The 18537-nt window shown below is 38.6% G+C and overlaps 2 protein-coding genes across 9 annotated transcripts; one reads left to right on the top strand and one right to left on the bottom strand.

Moving 5' to 3' along the window:
- Nucleotides 1–7622: 7622 nt before the first annotated feature.
- On the top strand, nt 7623–10447 carry LOC112198361 (large ribosomal RNA subunit accumulation protein YCED homolog 2, chloroplastic). 2 transcript variants are annotated; one of them, XM_024339470.2, is made up of 7 exons: nt 7623–7861; nt 8354–8536; nt 9231–9320; nt 9675–9764; nt 9838–9918; nt 10067–10112; nt 10200–10447. In XM_024339470.2, the coding sequence occupies exons 1-7, from the start codon at nt 7706–7708 to the stop codon at nt 10271–10273; spliced, it is 720 nt and encodes a 239-aa protein (XP_024195238.1). In that variant the 5' UTR covers nt 7623–7705; the 3' UTR covers nt 10274–10447. The 2 variants fall into 2 exon arrangements, with proteins under 2 accessions (XP_024195238.1, XP_040374243.1); XM_040518309.1 differs by lacking the exon at nt 10200–10447 and having other exon boundaries at nt 10031–10112.
- Nucleotides 10448–10455: 8 nt separating this feature from the next.
- LOC112198360 (pentatricopeptide repeat-containing protein At5g57250, mitochondrial) lies at nt 10456–17513 on the bottom strand. 7 transcript variants are annotated; one of them, XM_040518304.1, is made up of 8 exons: nt 14043–17512; nt 12642–12800; nt 12487–12532; nt 11808–11913; nt 11450–11539; nt 11176–11343; nt 10944–11058; nt 10456–10831 (listed from the first exon to the last, which is right to left on the bottom strand). In XM_040518304.1, exon 1 carries the CDS (start codon nt 17402–17404, stop codon nt 14117–14119), a length of 3288 nt encoding a protein of 1095 aa, XP_040374238.1. In that variant the 5' UTR covers nt 17405–17512; the 3' UTR covers nt 10456–10831; nt 10944–11058; nt 11176–11343; nt 11450–11539; nt 11808–11913; nt 12487–12532; nt 12642–12800; nt 14043–14116. The 7 variants fall into 7 exon arrangements, with proteins under 7 accessions (XP_040374238.1, XP_040374239.1, XP_024195232.1 ...); XM_040518305.1 differs by lacking the exon at nt 11808–11913 and having other exon boundaries at nt 12487–12567; XM_024339464.2 differs by lacking the exon at nt 11808–11913.
- Nucleotides 17514–18537: the final 1024 nt, after the last annotated feature.

The raw sequence follows: 18537 nt of genomic DNA, 5'->3' as shown, positions 1-18537 counted from the left end.
CCTCACTTCCCCAACTTGCAGATACAGTTCCTTCCATTAATCCCCAATTTGGAGCCGGCAAAAACCTTGCCTCATCATCAATGGCGAAATCCTCCTACCAAACCTACCGGCACCGAATTCGAACCAACCGAAATTGGCTGAAGCTCTCAAAGGATTTCACCGCATCCATACTCTCCCACTTCAGGGCCATCAAAATGGCTTGATTTGTTGCATACAGCCAAAAAAGTTGAGTCTCTAGCGGTGCTCTTCCCCCATCCTTCCATGCAGGCTCTCATTCTCGTGCATAGCCTGCTCTTCTCTCGACCTAGATCTCTGCAACTTCTCCTCAAACAATTCCACTTTCTTGTTGTTTAGTAATTTCTTGGCTATGGTAGTTTTTGTGGGTTAGGAACTCATGCACACTAGGTGTTTGATGAATGTCGTCAATGAGGTTGTTGTTATACAAAACCTTTTTGTTTTGGCATATTGATTACTATTAGTAATTGCTACTGATTTAGTAATCTTGTTGTCGGAATAATGCGATTTTCTATGTTTTCAATTTCATTCATGGATTTACAGATCTAGTTGCTACTGCTACTGGATGGACAGATCTAATTACTCCTACTCCTACCAGGCCCGGCCTTACTGCTAGGCAGTCTTGGCAACAGCCCAGGGCCTCAAAGCATAAGGGATACCAAATATAAAAGCCCATTATATATTAGTAATATGCAGATTTGCTCACCTAAGGGACTGTAAAGGACAAATGCATCTCAACCACATGTATTAAATATAAAAGCAGAAATGATAATAACTTAAAACTGTGCATTTATTTTCAGCCGTCAGATTTACTTGTCCCTCACAATCTTTTAGGTGTGCAGGTATGTATTTTGCTATAAGTCCATTTTTATAATGATAAAGACCTAAAATGTTAACCAAGAGAAACCGGAAAAGTCAAGATAGTTGTATCTGATTAGAATTAATGTTAGGATCTCTCTCTTCCAACCATTTTTCTCTTTCTTTGCAACGTCTCATGCACTCTCTCTTCTTCCATAAATCAAGAAGAAACTTTTTCTTTTCTCAACTTTTCCCTCCATATCTCTCTCAATCCCTCTTCCCTCACAAACTCATTTGAGTCATTGCCTCAACTGATAATTTCTTCCTATTGTTTTCTCTTCTGACTTTTTTTCTTCTTCTTTTTTTTTGCTGCAATCTCTAAAAATTGGGGTTTTTGAAAGGGCAAAATACTGTTTAGTCCCTGAAGTATGCCTTCGTCCTCGTTTCAGTCCCTGCTTTTCTAATTTAATCTGAAAAATCCCTGAGGTCACAATTTCGTGTCTAATAGGTCCTCGCCGTCTAAATACTTCGTTAACTGGCTGACGTGGCAGATCGGTAGACGCCAACTCAGCGCCACGTAAGCATGGTGGATATTAAAATGTCGAAAATAACCCTAGCCTCCCCTTTTAATTTTTTTTTAATTCTTTTCTTTTTTGTTCTTGCTGCAATCTCTTCTTCCTCTTATAACATTAATCTTTATCACATAGTATAACAAATACAGAGAAGAACGCGCACCACGCGCGCAAAGAGAGAGAGAGAGAGGAAAACAGTTCAGTTTGTCTGATCTCTCCCGGGCCGAAACGCAGCGGCGGGAGGATGTTGGTCTGGGGTTGTAGTCCGGTTTCTCGGCAGAAGCGTAGTTCATGGCTAGAGAATGGTGGGTCGTCCTCGGCGTGGGCAGATCGAAATCTATCTGTCCTTCCCGGATCTTGGAGGGCAGGTGAGGTGTAGATCTGGAGCGCGGCTTGCCGGCGGCAAAACCTAGCGTCACTGCTGAGATGAAGATCGGAGCGGTCGTTGAGAACTCGATCTCATGTTAGGGGTGAGGCCTCGGCCTCCGATTCACCGACACTGTTGGGCTTCTTAAAGAATCGAACTTTGGTTCAGATCTCGTGATCAGAGTTTGGCCACAGAGGCAGAGCTTCAATGACCACGAGTTCGGTCCGGTTCCATCCAAATGGAAGATGAACCAGACTACGGAATCCGATGGTGATGGCGGGTACGAGGCCTACAGTGATGGAGGTCGACGCTTCATGTGGTTACGATTTTGCTGAAGCAGACTGAGGATTGGGATAGGTAACCCAATCTCAGTGCTTCGGATTGATTTTTTTTGGTAATTTTGGGTTTTAAAGAAAGAATTGGGGTTAATTTGAGGTGGAATTTGGTTTTTGATGAACTTGGAAATACCCATATGTTGGATATGTTGGTTTGATTAATTATGCAGGTGTAGTTCTTGGAATTTGTTGACATATAATCGCAATGGAATTGTTGGTTGAGCTCGGTGGCGGTTGTGGTAGTTTTGGTGGTGGTGAAGGTAGGGATCTGGGGGATTAGAAATGAGGAGATAAGAGGCACGCAGTGGCTTGGAGAAGTGGGTTTGGGAATGGTTGTGGTGGAGGGTAAGGGTGGTCGGATTAGGTGTAGTGACAAATGGAGTAGGAGGTGGTGCAGCAGCAAGTGGTGGTGGTGAGAAGGTGGTTTTGGAGATGGTGACTATGAAACTGCTCTCGGAGACTTTGTTCCTGTTCAAGTTTTGGTGGTGCAGCATAGAGGGAATTTGAGTTTGAGTTCTTTGAGTAAGAGAGGAGGGAGAGAGGTTTGTTGATTCAGTTTCAGACGCGGTGGCAAGGGGTTGAGGAAGGCGGTGAGGGGTTGGACTCGGAGAGAGAGCTTGGTGGTGGTTATGGTGGTTTGGGTGTGAAGAAGAAGGGTTAATTTGGACAATTTACAGGTTGCATGGCCTACAAATGCTGAGGTGGCTTGGCTTGGAGTGCCACATCAGCAACATAACGATCCAACTTGACTGAATCTTAACGACAATGATCTATTAGACAAGAAATTGTGACCTCAGGGACTTTTCAAATTAAATTAGAAAAGCAGGGACTGAAACGAAGACGAATGCATACTTCAGGGACTAAACAGTATTTTGCCTTTTTTGAAATAATAATAAGAGGTATGTTTTCTGCTTTTTTAGACTCCAATCGAGAATGAGAAAAAGATTATGCTATTTCTTTTAAGGAGTTTGGTTAACCTCAATATTGATGCAATTTTTGTTTATAATTTTGCTTGTGCAATGGTGGTTTTTTCATTGGTTGCATGAATTTTGCAGTAGAGTTTGACAGTTCGTAATTTTTTTTTTTTTTTCAATTAAGAGAGAAATTTCGTTTTGTTTATGTATAAATGTGTTAATCCTCAATAGATTTTGAAACATTGATTTATATAGACTCTTTAACAATATAGAGATTTTTTTTTTTTTTTTTTAGAATACTCTTTAACAATTTAGAGATAAGGGGCCTAACGATAATTCTCGCCCAGGGCCTCGAAAGACTCAGGACCGGCCCTGGCTCCTGCTTATGCTACTGCTACTGGATTGACAGATCTAACTGCTATTGCTCCTGCTCCTCCTACTACTACTGTTACTATTGCTCCTGCTACTGCAAATGAAGCTGCTACTGAACCAAGGACATATTTAGCGATATAGAAGAAGAAGAAGAAGAAGTTTGACAGAGAGCTCTAAGATTCTCTCTCTTAGCAATGTGTAACAGAAATGGATTTTTTTTTCTTCTTTGAGAAGTAACATAAAGGGATTAGAAGTTAAAGAAGTAATTAAGGGTAAAAAAAGTAAATTAATTCATGACAGGTGGCAAGTGGAGAGCAGATTGTTCTTATTTGTAAGATTTAGTCCTTATATGTTTAATTCAATCTTTAAATGATGAATCTGTTAAGTCATCTTTTATCAGTAACTTATATGTAGTTTGTTAAAATAAAAAAACTGACCAAAACATAAAGATATTTAAGTTGCATTAGTCTTCCCTATGTAACTAAAAGATTGTAAGTTCGACTCACGAAAAACCGGTTGTTGTATTTGAGTTTGTTGATATAAAAAAAAGATATTTAGTCAGTGTAGAAGAAATTATGTCAACGAAATTTATGGAAAGAAAAACCTATTATCAAATTTTAACCCAATGGGGTTGGTTTAATGGAAGCATGCTAGGTGATGGAGCAAAACAAATTGGCTTAACAAATTGAAAACTGTTTAATATACCGCAAGCTGAGGTCCGAGCTTCTCGGAGCGAGTGACCTTGGTTTTTTCGAAACCTAGGTTTCGACTGGCGGCGGCGGCGCTCTTCCTTCAGGCAAGGCAACGATCGTGGACGGAGGCGACACAGGGAAGGCTCTCGGCTGCGATCGTAGGTGCGGCGGGGGCTTCCTGGTTTGGAGGCTTCTCAGATTGTGTTGGTGGGTTTCGACCTGCTGTGGCAGGCGTTGATAACGGCAAAGTTAGTAGTGGTCCACGACGTTGATCAATCCAGGTGTGCCAGGCTCCAATCGCGGTTGTCTCAGTGAGGAGGAGGTGGCTTGTGTGGTGTGATCCAAGTCGGAGATCTGCTGTCTAGCTTTTGAAGGACGGCAGCAGAGATTTGTGATTGGAGGTTCTGAGGGGATCGCAGTCTGTTGAGGCTCCGATCGCTGTGTGACAGCGGAGGGTGCGAGTTCGAGAGCGAGTGCTGGTGGTTCCTGGGCTCCGTTGATCGGCTTTTGAAGTAGGTGTTCCGGCCGGTCTTTAGGGGGACCCAGTGATGGTGGAGGAGAGATGGAGGAGGCGGGAATGGTGAAAGGCGGGGCTGCCTTCTGGGAAGGCCGGTTTAGTCCGATTGGTGTGAGGAAGTTGGATCTTGGTAGTAGGCTCGGGGCTCTGCCCTACTGGGTTGTGGTACAGCCTAGTGATCTGGGCCTTTGGCTTAGGTCTCCTTTTTCCTTTCACTAGTTTAGGTTGGATTGGGCTTTTGGGGAGGTAGATAGTTTATCTTCTAGCCCTATTTTGTCTTCTGGATGTTACCGTGCTCTGTGTTGTTGTGTTGCGACGTACACCATTTGGGTCTTAGGCGTCAAGATGCTCAAGATAGTGGTTCTATCTTTGGATAGGGTAGGGCTAGGGGAGTTTTATTTATTATCTTTTCTTTTCTGCAGTTCCTTTAGGTTTTCGATTTGTTGGCTAGTAATAATTTAGCTGCTTTGGGCAGATTGGTTAGGAGTTTTATGGCAACCTTGCGCAGTCTGTATTGTGCTTGTGCTTGTACTTGTACTATGAATGGTTTCATGAAACCCTCTAGCTTGACGCAGTGACGTCGTAATATATTTGGAACTTGATTCCATTTCCCTAAAAAAAAAAAAATGGAAGCATGCTAGGCTGCAAGTGGGGCTGATATTGCGGGACTTCTCCTGGTAATAGGAGGTCCCTGGTTCGAGCCTTAGCTTGTGAAAAACATCCCTTGAGAATGGGTCATACCCAAGTTGCTCCCGGTCCCGGAGTGGTAGCTCACTCGGCCACTATTTTTTATACAAAAAAAGAATCAAAAATTTATGGTGGTGCTATTCACACACTCATTTTCTCTATTTACACACCCCTTCTATTTATTTATTACTTTAATTCAATTTTTTTTTACAAATTACCCTAACTACCCTGCTTGGAATTCTTTTTTTTTTTTTTTTTTCTATTTGGCAAGTCAATCATTCCCAAATCCTAAACCCTTATTGTTGACAATTGTATGTTCAATCATATTTTGATTATTCTGGTCTTGCATAATACAGTCTGATAATTGGTTTCTATTTTCGCTACACCAAACATAGATTAAATTCAGGGTTGAACAAATTAGCCATATCACCACTCTATGAATGCTTTATTCCACCGGAACAACAACTAAAACACTGTGAATGGTACCTTGAATTAACGTTGCTGAAGCAGATGTGAAAGGTTTTGGATCTCCTTTAGTTTAGGTGATATGCTTATACCTTTCTTCAATTCTATATTGCAGTCATGACATACCTAAATTCCCAAATTCAATCACATAATGATTTTTCATTTGAGCTCTAAACTTTGCCACACTAAGTGCTGGACTTTTGACATATAGCATTTTGTCTTGCAGGTTTTTTTTTTTTCCCTCTTCTTCTTCTTCTTCTTCTTAATCAGCAATGACATTCACAAGATAAGGATAAAATATTACACAAGATTCCATTCAATTTGATATATTATGGCTTTGTAACTGCTACCCCATTTAACCAACCATCTATACATTTCAGTTCAGTAATTGTAACTACTACTCAAAATAACCAACTAGCTATTGGATTGGCATTCTCTTAACAATGTTGAATTAGGTCCCGTGCCTTTCTACCTAACAATCAGAGTGTGGAGAGGAAAACCATATTTACTGCAGAATATTAGTCTTACTTGGAAGATCTTTGCAATTTGGATTCATTTGGATGAACGTAATTACCTGGGAAGCATATTCCTTGTCTAATAATACAATTCAGTCCACTTAATGAACTTATTATTTTTCCTTCATTTATAGGTAAAAAAAATTTTGATTTATTGTATAACGATGTTTGATTCATGATTGACTTGCCAAATATAAAAAAGAAAAAGAAACAAAATTACAAAGAATGGTAGTTAGGGTAATTTGTAAAAAAATTGAATTAAAGTAACAGAAAATTTTGGGGGGGGGGGGGGGGGGGGGGGGGGTGTGAATAGAAAAAAGAGGTGTGTGAATAGCAGCACCCAAAATTTATGTAACTAACAAAAAAATTAATGTTATTATAGATGAACAAAGAATTACTGTTATTCTTCTTCAGAAAAGTTAGTGTTATTCATCAATAAAGTCATTATCATTTTTCAAAAAGTTACTATCCCAAACTTAAAACCTATTGTCGACGAACTAAAAAGTTTACCGTCATTCTTCGAAAAAGCTTCTATGATTTACAATAATCTTTTGAAAAACTATTAGCATCTTCTTAAAACTATTGTCGACGAATTAAAGAGCTATTACTAGAGAACCAAAAAGTTACTGACCCGTTTTCAAGCTAAACTAGACTGAGTCTGATATCCCGTTGTCCAGCCACCTTTTGACTGTGGACTAGTGCAAATCTATTCTCCTCTCTCTGTTTCTATAACTTCTTTTTTCACATAAGTCACATTATGACTTTATGAGGGATAAATATATACAATGACTAAATTAATAACTAGTCTGCAACCACATTCTCTACATGTGTAAGAAATTTTTTCTATTATAAAATAAAACAGTAAAAATTAACTTTTTTTAAAAAAGATAGTAGTGGGTAGGGTAGTTATCTGCATAGAGTTTTTTTTTTTTTTTTGGCTTTTCTATTATTTTTTTAATTATATTTATTAAACATTAATTTAAGGAGAATGAAATTCACACTCCCAAATTTGTAATTCACACTCATTATTTCCTCTTTCAAAATGAAATTCACTCCTAAAATTTCTTCTTTACAAATTAAAATACAAAATTTAAGATAATAAAAAAGAAAACATGAAGTGTGAATTTCACTCCCCTAGTTTAACAAAATCTATGGTGTAAGAATATTTGAGTATTTTCACGCCTAACAAAGTGGATTTTCTTAAATATAGTACTCTATTTTTTAATTTATAAAGATAAAAGTCAATTGATATATGCGGAGCACATATTAAGGGACTAGTGTATAATGAACTGGGCTATACCCACGTTAACTTGTTTAGTGCCTCAAAAATATATACCTTATTATCCCAATCATTGTTATATTATCATCATCTTTCAAATCATACTGCCAACTGCCAGCACATTCATGATGATAAGGTTACATAGAAGCTAGGGATGTCCTACACTAGCTAGCTTGTATGGTTTTCAGAGAAATGGCAGAAGTTGCTAATTTGGTATCAGCAAGAAATATTAAGCTTCTTTGTATAAACCCAGCAAACCCCAAATCCTCCAAAGCGGTTTGTTCTCAGAGTTTCAGAATCAGAGCTTCTTCAAAAAGAAACGATTTTTCTCTGGTAAAGTACCTCAACAACACCATCCTTATGTAGCTATTCCTGAACCGAAACACCATCCTCTTTTCTTTGACATTTTGTGATTTCTTTTATATATGCTTTTCCTTTCTGTGCCGAGCTAACCAGTTTTTCATTCTCAATATCTACAAATTGTGTGTACATGTGTAGCCAACACGTCCACGTTGCATATTTGTTCAAGTAGAAGATGGTCAATATACAACTGTTCTGGCCCTTTCTAAAATGGAACTGCGAACATTTGCTGAAATGCAGGAGCCGTTGGAACAATGCAAAGTTCGCAAGTCCGCTTTAGAACGGGCTTGTCTCTTTAAAATATAGCTGATAGGTTGCCTAGTCTGTTGATCAACACCACATGCTTTCCAGACATGATTCTACCTAACCAATGTTTGTTGTCTGACAACAGAACAATTCCCACATTTTTTTTCTACCAATAGTTATGAACTGATATATATCTTATACTTGGGCCAACAAACATAGATTAACAAAAAGAACAGCAGGCGCAGTGTGATCAGAATATCAACAGCAGATGGGAGATGGCATGGAAATTGGGGTTGTGATTACCTTCTGTCCCTTCAAGACCTGCGTTTGGGAGATTTGGTCGAAGCAGATGATGGAAATAAAAAGGATGCACAAGTTTCAGTCAACCTCTCCGTCCACAAGGTCACTCCCATTTTATTATCTAAATATCTTACTATCATGACCAAACTTGTTATCTACTTGCAACTTCTACAAATAATTCAGACCAGAAAAAAATATAGTACACATTACTCATTACTCTTCTAATTTAAAGAACATAATCAATCTAAAGAATCACATGCAACCTTGCTATATACCAGTAAAAGAAACAAAAGGAGTTAATATCAAGAATGTTCAGATATATACCAACGAATAAAGTTTGAAAAATACATTATACGTATCATATTCTAGATGGATAAAAATCCATTAGCTAAGAACAAAGTATGCAAGTAGCGAGGGCAAACACACTAATCGTTCTCTTCCAGAACATTAATGCATCAATAATTCATCAATGCATTAATGCAGAACAACTTCATGCATTGCATGAAATTAGTCTCTCTCTGCATGAAACCGATCAGCATTTATGTTTGAGAGCAATAATGCATCATACAAGTTTGCATAATAAGCCAATTATTGTTTTAGTACTATGGTAACTAAGAGGATAGGTTACTTATTAAACTCATCCTGAAGTCTTTGAAAATAAACGTTTCCTCTTTCCTGTCAATATGTGATGCAAATCCCCAACTGAATTGGGCAATCTTTCTATCTAATTCAATCAATTCTGTCAAGAAACATTTGAAGCAGAACATACTAACTAATTTTCCTTTGTGTTTACCAGCATGCTAGTTTTGGCTTCTCTGTTGATGGAAGGATCTTAACATCATTCACCAGAAAATGTAGCAACTGCTCCTCTCCATACTGCAGAAAGGTATTTGTTTTTGCATAGACCATCAGGTATTTACATTTGCATGAGTACTCTAATCATTGTAATCATTCTTCATGACAGTTCGAGGACAATTCATGACTATAACTAGTTTGCCAGTTTGGTGGTGTTGTAATGTTAGAAATTGATGATTGCATAGAGCATTACATTTGTCCTCGAACTGTCATGATAAAGCATCAGGGCAACTGTTTCCAAAATGGTCTGTAGTTATCTAATCGTTGCAATTCGAGTTGTAGTCATAAATTGTCCTCGAACTTAACTTAAACTAGAATTTGACCCTAATCACCTTTGTTTCAAGAACTGTAAACTTTACAGAACTAATGTTTTGTGCTGTAACAGATTGACACACAGTTTAATGTATGGGTTCTGTCATCAAGCAGAGATGACAACACAATTCAACTACCAGAAATCGGTGGCGACGATCCATCATTAAGTTTCTAAACTTTTTCTCTTCATCTTCCACGCCAACCAAGATAGTATCTTAACACAGCTGCTTCAACAGGTGATCTATGTGAAGCCTGGAAATGAAGCGGAACTTGATTCACTGGTACAAGACTCAATACGGCTCGCCACCTCCATAAAGGTTTGTGCAAAGTTGCAAACTACACTAATAACACGTCGAACTGTCTAAACATACAAAATTGCCCTACAATGCCTACATGCTAACATGATGCAATACTTTTCATACACTAAAGGGATGATGAACCACTGAGAGATATTGTACTTTGCAGGATACTTGTTCAGAGCTATGTGAAAAATCTTATCCAACTGTGCAGTGTAAGTATTCTTTTTCAGTAGTCTATCAGAAATTTACAAAAAATATAAAATTCGTAACTCTATTTCCAATAAATTTCTGGTATGCAGATATTGGTGGAGAGAGCAGGGCTTCTATTGATAAAAGGTGGTCTAGACTCTTGGAGCTCAAGAATTTGCTGTAACAGGTGCATTTGGAGCTTATAAGACAGTTCGAACAAAGTTGGATCAAACACCTCACCAAATTGGAAGAATTATACTCTATCATCAGGTTTATGTCATTGTATATAGTTAAGATAATAAAAGAGTTGTATGTTAAATAAGCATTATCTTCAGTAAAAGTTTTTTTTTTTTGGTCTCATCAGTCTTCAGTAAAAGGTTACTCGATTAGATAGTACCAGAAAACATTGTTCTATGCCGGTGTCTGCCTATATAACAATCAACAACACAAAACAGAAGCAGGCCCAGCCGCACGACAAACTAGCCTCATTAAAGGTCATTAAACACTGATAGAGAAACTCTAAATGAAAGGGGGAAAGCCTCGACAGTCTACAATCTGATACACAAGACCGAGCAACGTAACCAAGATGTACACGGTATATTCTGTTGTGTGCAGATGCTCATATCAACCGAAGAATTTTGTATATTCCATCATGCAGCTCTACATCTCACTCCTTTCCCAAAACTGGTAAACTCTTTTCTTCAGCTCCATAATTACTGCTGGAATCCTCGGTAGATTACTCCTGCCCAGATTATCATCATCAAATCAGCAGTGAAAAAAAATTCAAGTTAATAAAACAAAGCAGCATCTGCCTCCCAGCAAAATGACTAACATATGGAAGAATTTAGAATCACCTTTCTAATAAGACTGCTTAACCTTCCCCCTCAGACTGAACCTTGAATCCAAACTCTGGACCTGACCCTAACACACGGACCCGGGTCCATATTCCCTTTAGCAGGACAGCTTATCCTACAAATAATGAGGGGACAGATTAACATTTTAGTCCAGTATAAATGTAATTATAATACCAAACACTGAATTGGATGATTTTAGTCCAATCCCGTGTCTCTTGTCCTACACTCCTACCTGCTAAATATGGAGTTTTGTCAGTGTATGCACAATCCAGCCTTGTTGTCATCTTGCACTATTAGAGATGGTAGAACCCAATCTCATCAGACAGGATTAAATTGGACGTAAAGTTCCACCATCAGACTGGATTAAATTCTACCAGCATTTGGTTGCATGTCCAAGGTCCTGTGTTGGAAGCACACTTTAAAATATCAAAATCCATGTCCATTGCATTCTAGCAAAACCAAGGGCGATCAAGGAATGAAATTGTCATGGAATAAAAAAATCTAACCATGAAGATGCAGAGCACTAAGCATGGAGAAAATCCAAAATCAGTTTAAACTTGGTGCAAAGGAAATGAAGTAAAACGACATCCATTTTCCTGTAAGAGGTCAAAGAAAAATATTGAATGATCAGGAGAAAGACTACTAAAATAACATACATAATGCCCATGCAATTCTTCAAAATTTTCTCCTATAAGAAACAAACTCAACCCAAGTAAAAAAGACTGGCAAGGAGAAAATCTATCCAATTTAACATCATGACGTGTGCAGCACATCGATGGCTTTCTGCTGCAAAAGTAAAACCAAGGTAAAACCGTGTCATGATGTTGAGAAAGAAAACAAGAGTAGCTATGTTTAGTGGCTTACTCAATCTCACTACTCAGTTAGACCACAGGAGCAAACTCATTATTTGACCTTTTTCAGACCGAAAAGAATCTATGACCTTTGTCCTTTAAGTCCATGTAAGTAGTTTCTGGCGATAAGAGAATACCTAAGTATCAGGCATTCGATTAACAATATGCACGATTAAGTATGATTTGTCAACATGGATACTTCCAAAAGTCCAGACAAAAAAAATGCTAATGTAGTAGACCTGCTATCTTAAACAACAGAGACATCATTGAGAGTGCTTTGGAAAAGAACCATCATAATGATGACATTTAAACAGTTTGGGTCCGAGCCATTTCACAACCAAAAAAAAAAAAATTCCAGACGTTTTGATAATACTACATTCTTATAAGACAGTGAAGGTGAGTCTACGCACGTGTGCAAAAATGGTGTTCTACAATATATGGACCATACAAGCATTTTCCAGAATCTCAGAAGATATGGACTAACATCTTAATAATGAAGTGACTAGTAAAATGGAAATATGAATTCGAAACAAAACTTGAATAGCAAGTATCAACAACCAAGTGAAATCCTATACTAGTTAAATCATAATCCAGTGAAAGAGATACAAAAGAATATGCAATTTCCTGTCACAAGTTCCAAACTGGAGAAGAGTTGAGTATTAATTTAGAAGCATAATAAAATGCTGAATTACCTGAGCCGCTGATATCCTTTCACTGTTGCCAACATATCCTTCAGACCTTCACCAGAAGCATTATAATGGTTCAACACCATACTTCACAGCAGTTTTGTAGTTAAGCAACAAACTCAAATACTTGCATAAAAAAAATAAAGCATAAAAAGGGTTACCGTTTCATCTTCATAATGCTACAGCAATTCAAGAGCCTAACTGGTCCAAAACGATCATTAACACTGTTTGCAGTTGTCAGGCTTGAAGTTCAATTAGCTGAACCCTTTTAGCTCGACAGTATTCTGTTGCAAGCCATTACTTGATTGTCCAGACTCCAGCTTCAAAGAAAAAAAAATATCATGAATAGTTGCTAGTCAAGCAACTGCTAATCTAACTAATTTTAAGATAAAGTGAGAAACATATACAGTTCTACATTTCATTATTTTCTATTTCTACAAGACTCATTGAGAACTTTATTCTGTTTTGCATTTCCTTATCTGACTAAAGCTTTGCAGCTGAGGCAACAGTTTGTGCGATAGCCTAAAAGAAAGAATAATTTCAAGGAAACACAATATAGACACACCAAACATATTCTGATATAGTCTGACTAGCTGAATGAAGCATCATTTGTCCAAATTTAGTTATTTCTCTTTAAGACCCTTAACATGTTTTCAATTGCTATACTAAACTTAAAGAACTGCTAGAACCTTTGACATGTTAGAGCAACTCCAACCATGGAGTCAAAAGCCAAAATAACTCCTCCAATCAAAATCTACCATCTCCAACAATAGCCAAGATAGAGTCATTTTGGCTTTTGAGCCAAAAGGGGAGTCAAAATGACTACACATTGTAGAACGAAAGCCATATATGGTGAGGCATGAATTGAGGTGGGCCCCAGCAGCATGTGATGAATTTATGAAATGACTTTGGCTTTTGACTAAAGATGATTGGAGATGCAAAATATGAATGAATAGGGATGACACTATGAGAGTCAAATTTTACAAATGACTATGGCTTTTGACTCCATTGTTGGAGATGCTCTTATATCAACAATCAGGTGAGTTAGAGACAAAAGTACAAGCAAACAAATTATTTTTATGAAATAAAAAAAAAGTAAATAACCCAGGATTCAGAAAGTGGCAAAACTACTAGCCCTTTAAGGTTGCAATTCCGCATATTTAAAACAGAAAAAAAATATTACAGTATGGAGAAAGGCACTTCTATCAGCTACAGAAAATGTCAAGATCACATAATAAACTAGGTCTACAAAGGATATGTAGAGAAGAGATATAAGAAGATTGATGTCATACGTCTATGTTATGCACGTCACACACGGTGTGTGTGTGTGTGTGTGCGCAAGCGCGAGCGTGCGTGTCAGTATTCCTGTTATCAATTAGATATTTGGATGTACTCAAATAAAGATTGCTGATCAGGAATACCAGCCTTTCCAACATGCAAATCAAATGGCATACAACATAGATAAATAAACAGTGCACACCTACAACACAGTGATAAGTGATATCTAATAGTCTAACTTGAAAGGTTAAGAAAATCTTCAAAAGAAATGAAAGAGTAAATACCTGCAGTTGCATGCACGATATCTGGTGCCTCGCTGAAGGTAGAGGAAGCACCAACGTAGGTCAGGTAGCCAGACTCAACTCTTGCCCAAATTAGAAACTATTTCCTTTACTAATTCACTAGCCTTTTGTAGCTCCCCTATCGAACACAGTGAAGCAATTTGCTTATAGTAATAATCAAAGTCATGAAACTGAGACCTACTCCCTATAACATCACAAGTTTTTGCCACCTTCTCTACTTTCTTCCGACCAGAAAACTGAATACCCGAATCTGCATTGATGGAAGTTACAGATTTTGAAGCAACTGTTTTAGGATCCTCGCTGTCACAAGGCTTCTGTAGTTTATGAGATTGATGGCGATCAATAGATGAACTCCGAACAGGGAAAAACATGGACGCGATTTCATTAAGGACAGTCACTGCTTCTTGGATACTTCCTTGCTCGCACAGTGAAACAAGCAAGCTTTCCAATGACTCTGTTTCCAGCTCAACATCAACTCTATTTATTAGCTCCAGGACAGACTGAGACTGAAGCATTTCTCTCAAGATACTTCTGGCTTCTTCCATCCTTCCCTTGGCACATAAACCTCTTATCAAATTTAAGAAACCCAAAAAATCAGGTGATGTACCATTTCTTTTGAACTCAGTGAAGAAATTTAGAGCCCCTTCCATATCACCCTTTTGGCAAAAGCCATTGATAACAATAGTAACAGTGAATTCATCAGGCCTAAGAGATTTCATGTCCAATTCACAAAGAAGCTTCAAGGCATCCTCCATATGTCCAATTTTGCAAAAACCATCAATAATAGAGTTATATACATGTGTATTCGGTTTAAACCCCTTGAGGACCATGCTTTCAAATAATTGCTTTGCATCAAGTAGAAACCCCTCTCTACGTAGGGAATCAATCAATGTAGCATAAGTGATTTCTGAGGGTACCAAATTAATTCTCTCTAATGAATCAAATAGCCGAAATGCATCAACAAGATGACCTTGGCGGCACAATCCATTTATAACTGAATTATAAGCAATAATATTCAGGGTGATTCCCTTAGATTTAGCAAAACCACAGAGATCTAGTGCCTCACTGATATATCCACCCTTGCAAAGGCCATCAACCATGTGCGAATAATCAAATGCATCCAGAACGGGTACACTATCTTCAGCCTCCATGAAAAGCTGATACGCAACCAAAACTTTACCCTTCTTCATAAGTGTCTTGAAAAGAGAAATAGGCAAGGTAATGGCTGTAGGTCTGTCCTTGATCTTTTCTAAAAAGCAGAAAGCATCATTGACATCCTTCAGGCACATGTGGTAAGCAAGAATCTGGCTTACTTTTGGTTCAACTAGTCCATATTCTTTTAGAAAGATGTTTAAAAGAGGCAGAGTTAGCCACTCTTTTCCATCATTAATTAGACCATCTAAAATTGAATAATAAGTTTTTCTCGTTGCAACCGACCCTTCCCTCCTCATCACTGCATACACTTCAAATGCAGACTCATGAAACCCTCTCTTGCACAAGAAACTGATCGCAACATTGCTCATAACATCATACATACCTGGCCTCAAATTTTCCACTCTGTGAACCAAATTTAAAACTCCAGTTGCACTTTTTTGTTTAAAAGTTGCCTTCAAAAGCATTTTGCAGATACCATCATCCAAAGTTAAGCTTTTCTGATTAAGTTCAATAAACACCTCTGTGGCCATATCTACCATGCCCTGCTTACAGAGCCAATTTATTATACAATTATAACATGCAACTGAGGAAAGTGGTGTCCTTCTGAACTCATCAAATATCTCAAGTGCCTCATCAATTCTACCAACTTTACAGTACCCATCAATCATTGTACAGTATGTAATGGAATTTGCAGTCAAACCCTTCTCTGGCATTCCCTTGTACAGTATGTAAGCATCCTCAAATGCCCCCACCATGAATAGTGCTTTAATAAGTATATTACACATAACAACATCCATAAAGACTCCAGCTTCCTCCAATCTCCTCTTGGTTTCCAAAATCCCAGAGGTATTTTCTTCCTCAATATACCCATGTAGCAATGTACTATATGTAATGGTATCTCCAGATATGCCCTTTGAGATCTTCTCAGCCTCCGCAGTCCTCCCAAATTTGCATAATCCATTAATTACCGTATTATATGTAACAATGCTTGGATTAATCCCCTTCTTTTCCATTTCATCTAGCAGACGAAAAACACCATCAAGATCCCCTCTCATACAAAACCCGTGAATTAAAGTAGCATACATAAATTCATCAACTTCAATTTCCAAATCTTTGACCATCTTGTAAATAGCAAATGCCTCCTCCAGTTTTCCTTTCTCGCAGAATCCCAACATGATGGTGGTATAAGTAATCAAACTGGGTTCTAGCCCACCTTTCCTCATCTTTTTCAAAAAGCCAATTGCCTTTTCCACATCTCCAAGCTTCGAAAACCCATCTACAAGTATAGTATAGCTAACTGTATCTGGTCTTATGCCTTTATCTACCATCTGTCTCTTCTTCCGAAACACCTCCATTAGACTCCCTTCTGAAATATAACCACAAATCCAACTACTATAGAAAACAACATCGAATGCCAATCCTTCCTTCGCCATTTTACAAACTAAATCACAAACCTCACTAACTCTTCCTAATTTACAAAGAGCACCTACAAGTGCTGTGTATACCACAACATTAGGCTGCAAAGCTCCAGACTTTAGGGCATTCTCAAAAAACTCAGCAGCAATTTCTGGCTTTCCAATTTTACAAAACCCAGAAATCACTGAACTACAAACAAAATTGTTAAATGGGTAGTTGATTTTCTCATCTGTCATCAACTCCACAACCTCAATTGCCTTACTCATATCCCCCATAGAGCTAAATCTATAAATTAACGAGCAAAAAGTGAAAGAAGAAGGAAAGGTACCATATTTTCTCAAGCAATCCCGTAATACCAGCAAAGCCTTATCTGGGTCTTTCTGGTTGATACAGAGACCTTGAATGAGAGTGTCCCACATGCGATTCCTCGGAAAATTTGAAGCTTTGGCCATCTGGGTCCTCATGAAATGCTCTGCATCTTCATATTTGTGCAGTTTAAGGAGAGCCCATGTGAGAATTGAGCGAGTTTGGGAGTTGCCTTTGATTTGGTTCGACTCCATTTGAGAGAAGAAGTGGATGACTGTGTTGAATCTGTGGGTATGTGAAAGAAAGAGAAGGAATTGGATGATGGAATTGAGAGTGGGAGTGAAGCCACGTTTGAGTAAAGTTTGAAGAGGTGGGAGTTTTGGAAGACTGCTACGAGGAGAAGAAGAAGATGAAGACAAGGCTCGGCTGGGTTTGGTGTAGAAGAGTGTAGAGGAAAGCTTAGGCATTGTTTGTGGATTTTTTGAATTTGGGGAACGTTGTTCTTCTGGTTCTAATTACAAATAAAACCCAGCTTTTGCGAATGAAATATAGAATTTTTTTTTAATCCGATTCTACCGTGCTCATTCACCTTATTCATAGCAGTGATGTGGACTACCATCTTAGATTCTTAGAGGGCCTCGGCACACATGACCGAAAACTCGGAAAACAGGACCGATCCGGTCCGGACCGGCCGGTTTGGTCCGGGCTTTTCTCATTATATCACTGCTTTCAGACCGGTTCGGTCCTAGGATGTATATCTGTCGGGTCGGTCCCGGTTCATGAATTGCGAAGACTTCTTGGACTGGAAAGACCGAGCAATACACGTGTTTCTCCATTATTGGTCAATTTTCAGAGCTATACTCTTATAATAGGCATGACCGCAGCTAGTCCTAAGTCAATCCCAAATCAGATTTTACCCTAATAGCATCCCAATTGCAGGCTTGCAGCCCCTCGACCCCGACTCTACCTCTCTTCATCTCCGACCAAATATCAGCCTCCAACCCTGAGTCCCCGACTCCCAAGTCCACCTCTCCGAGACTCCGACTCTACCTCTCTTCCTCTTCGATGGCAACATCATCGAATTCGAGCCACTCGGCTCCATCATCACCTCATTCACCTGTAAGTTCTGAAGCTCCATCGAATTCTCAATGTTCGGTCAATCTAGAAGCTGAAGTTGAGAAAGGAAATGGGAACGAGATTGTTGTTGTCTGCCAGCAAGGTGAGAATAAGGAACCAACTCCCGCTCATGCAGGTGATGCAACACCAACTCATTCATCTCGAGGTGAGCTGAAAAAGAGAAAAAGAGAGAGGCAAACGAAGAAGGTCCAGAGGTCGTGGGTGTGGGAGCATTACGACAAGTATGACAGTCCACTCCTCAAAAATGTTGATGGGAAGAAAGAGCAAGTAGGATTTGAGAAACGGGCAAAGTGCAGGTATTGTGGCACTGACCTTGCTGCTGATTCTTCTTTTAATGGTACCAATATGTTGCGTAGACATGTAGAAAAAGTGTGTAAGAAGTATCCTGGTAGGGAAAATTTAGAAGAAACTCAACATGTGTTGATTAGTGATGGACAAACTGAACCTACCTTAAATGTTAGCA

This window comes from Rosa chinensis, chromosome 4 (assembly GCF_002994745.2).
Source record: "Rosa chinensis cultivar Old Blush chromosome 4, RchiOBHm-V2, whole genome shotgun sequence".
In the NCBI taxonomy this organism is placed as follows: Eukaryota; Viridiplantae; Streptophyta; class Magnoliopsida; order Rosales; family Rosaceae; genus Rosa; species Rosa chinensis.
The sequence above is the reverse complement of the archived record's forward strand: the minus strand, read 5'-3'. Positions and strand labels throughout refer to the sequence as shown.

Coding starts and splice junctions, on each gene's coding strand:
- LOC112198361 (XM_024339470.2), top strand. CDS start 7,706: ATGGTTTTCAGAGAAATGGCAGAAGTTGCTAATTTGGTATCAGCAAGA. Junction 9,919..10,066: donor GGCTCGCCACCTCCATAAAG/GTTTGTGCAAAG, acceptor TGTACTTTGCAG/GATACTTGTTCAGAGCTATG. Junction 10,113..10,199: donor ATCTTATCCAACTGTGCAGT/GTAAGTATTCTT, acceptor TCTGGTATGCAG/ATATTGGTGGAGAGAGCAGG.
- LOC112198360 (XM_024339469.2), bottom strand. CDS start 17,404: ATGCCTAAGCTTTCCTCTACACTCTTCTACACCAAACCCAGCCGAGCC.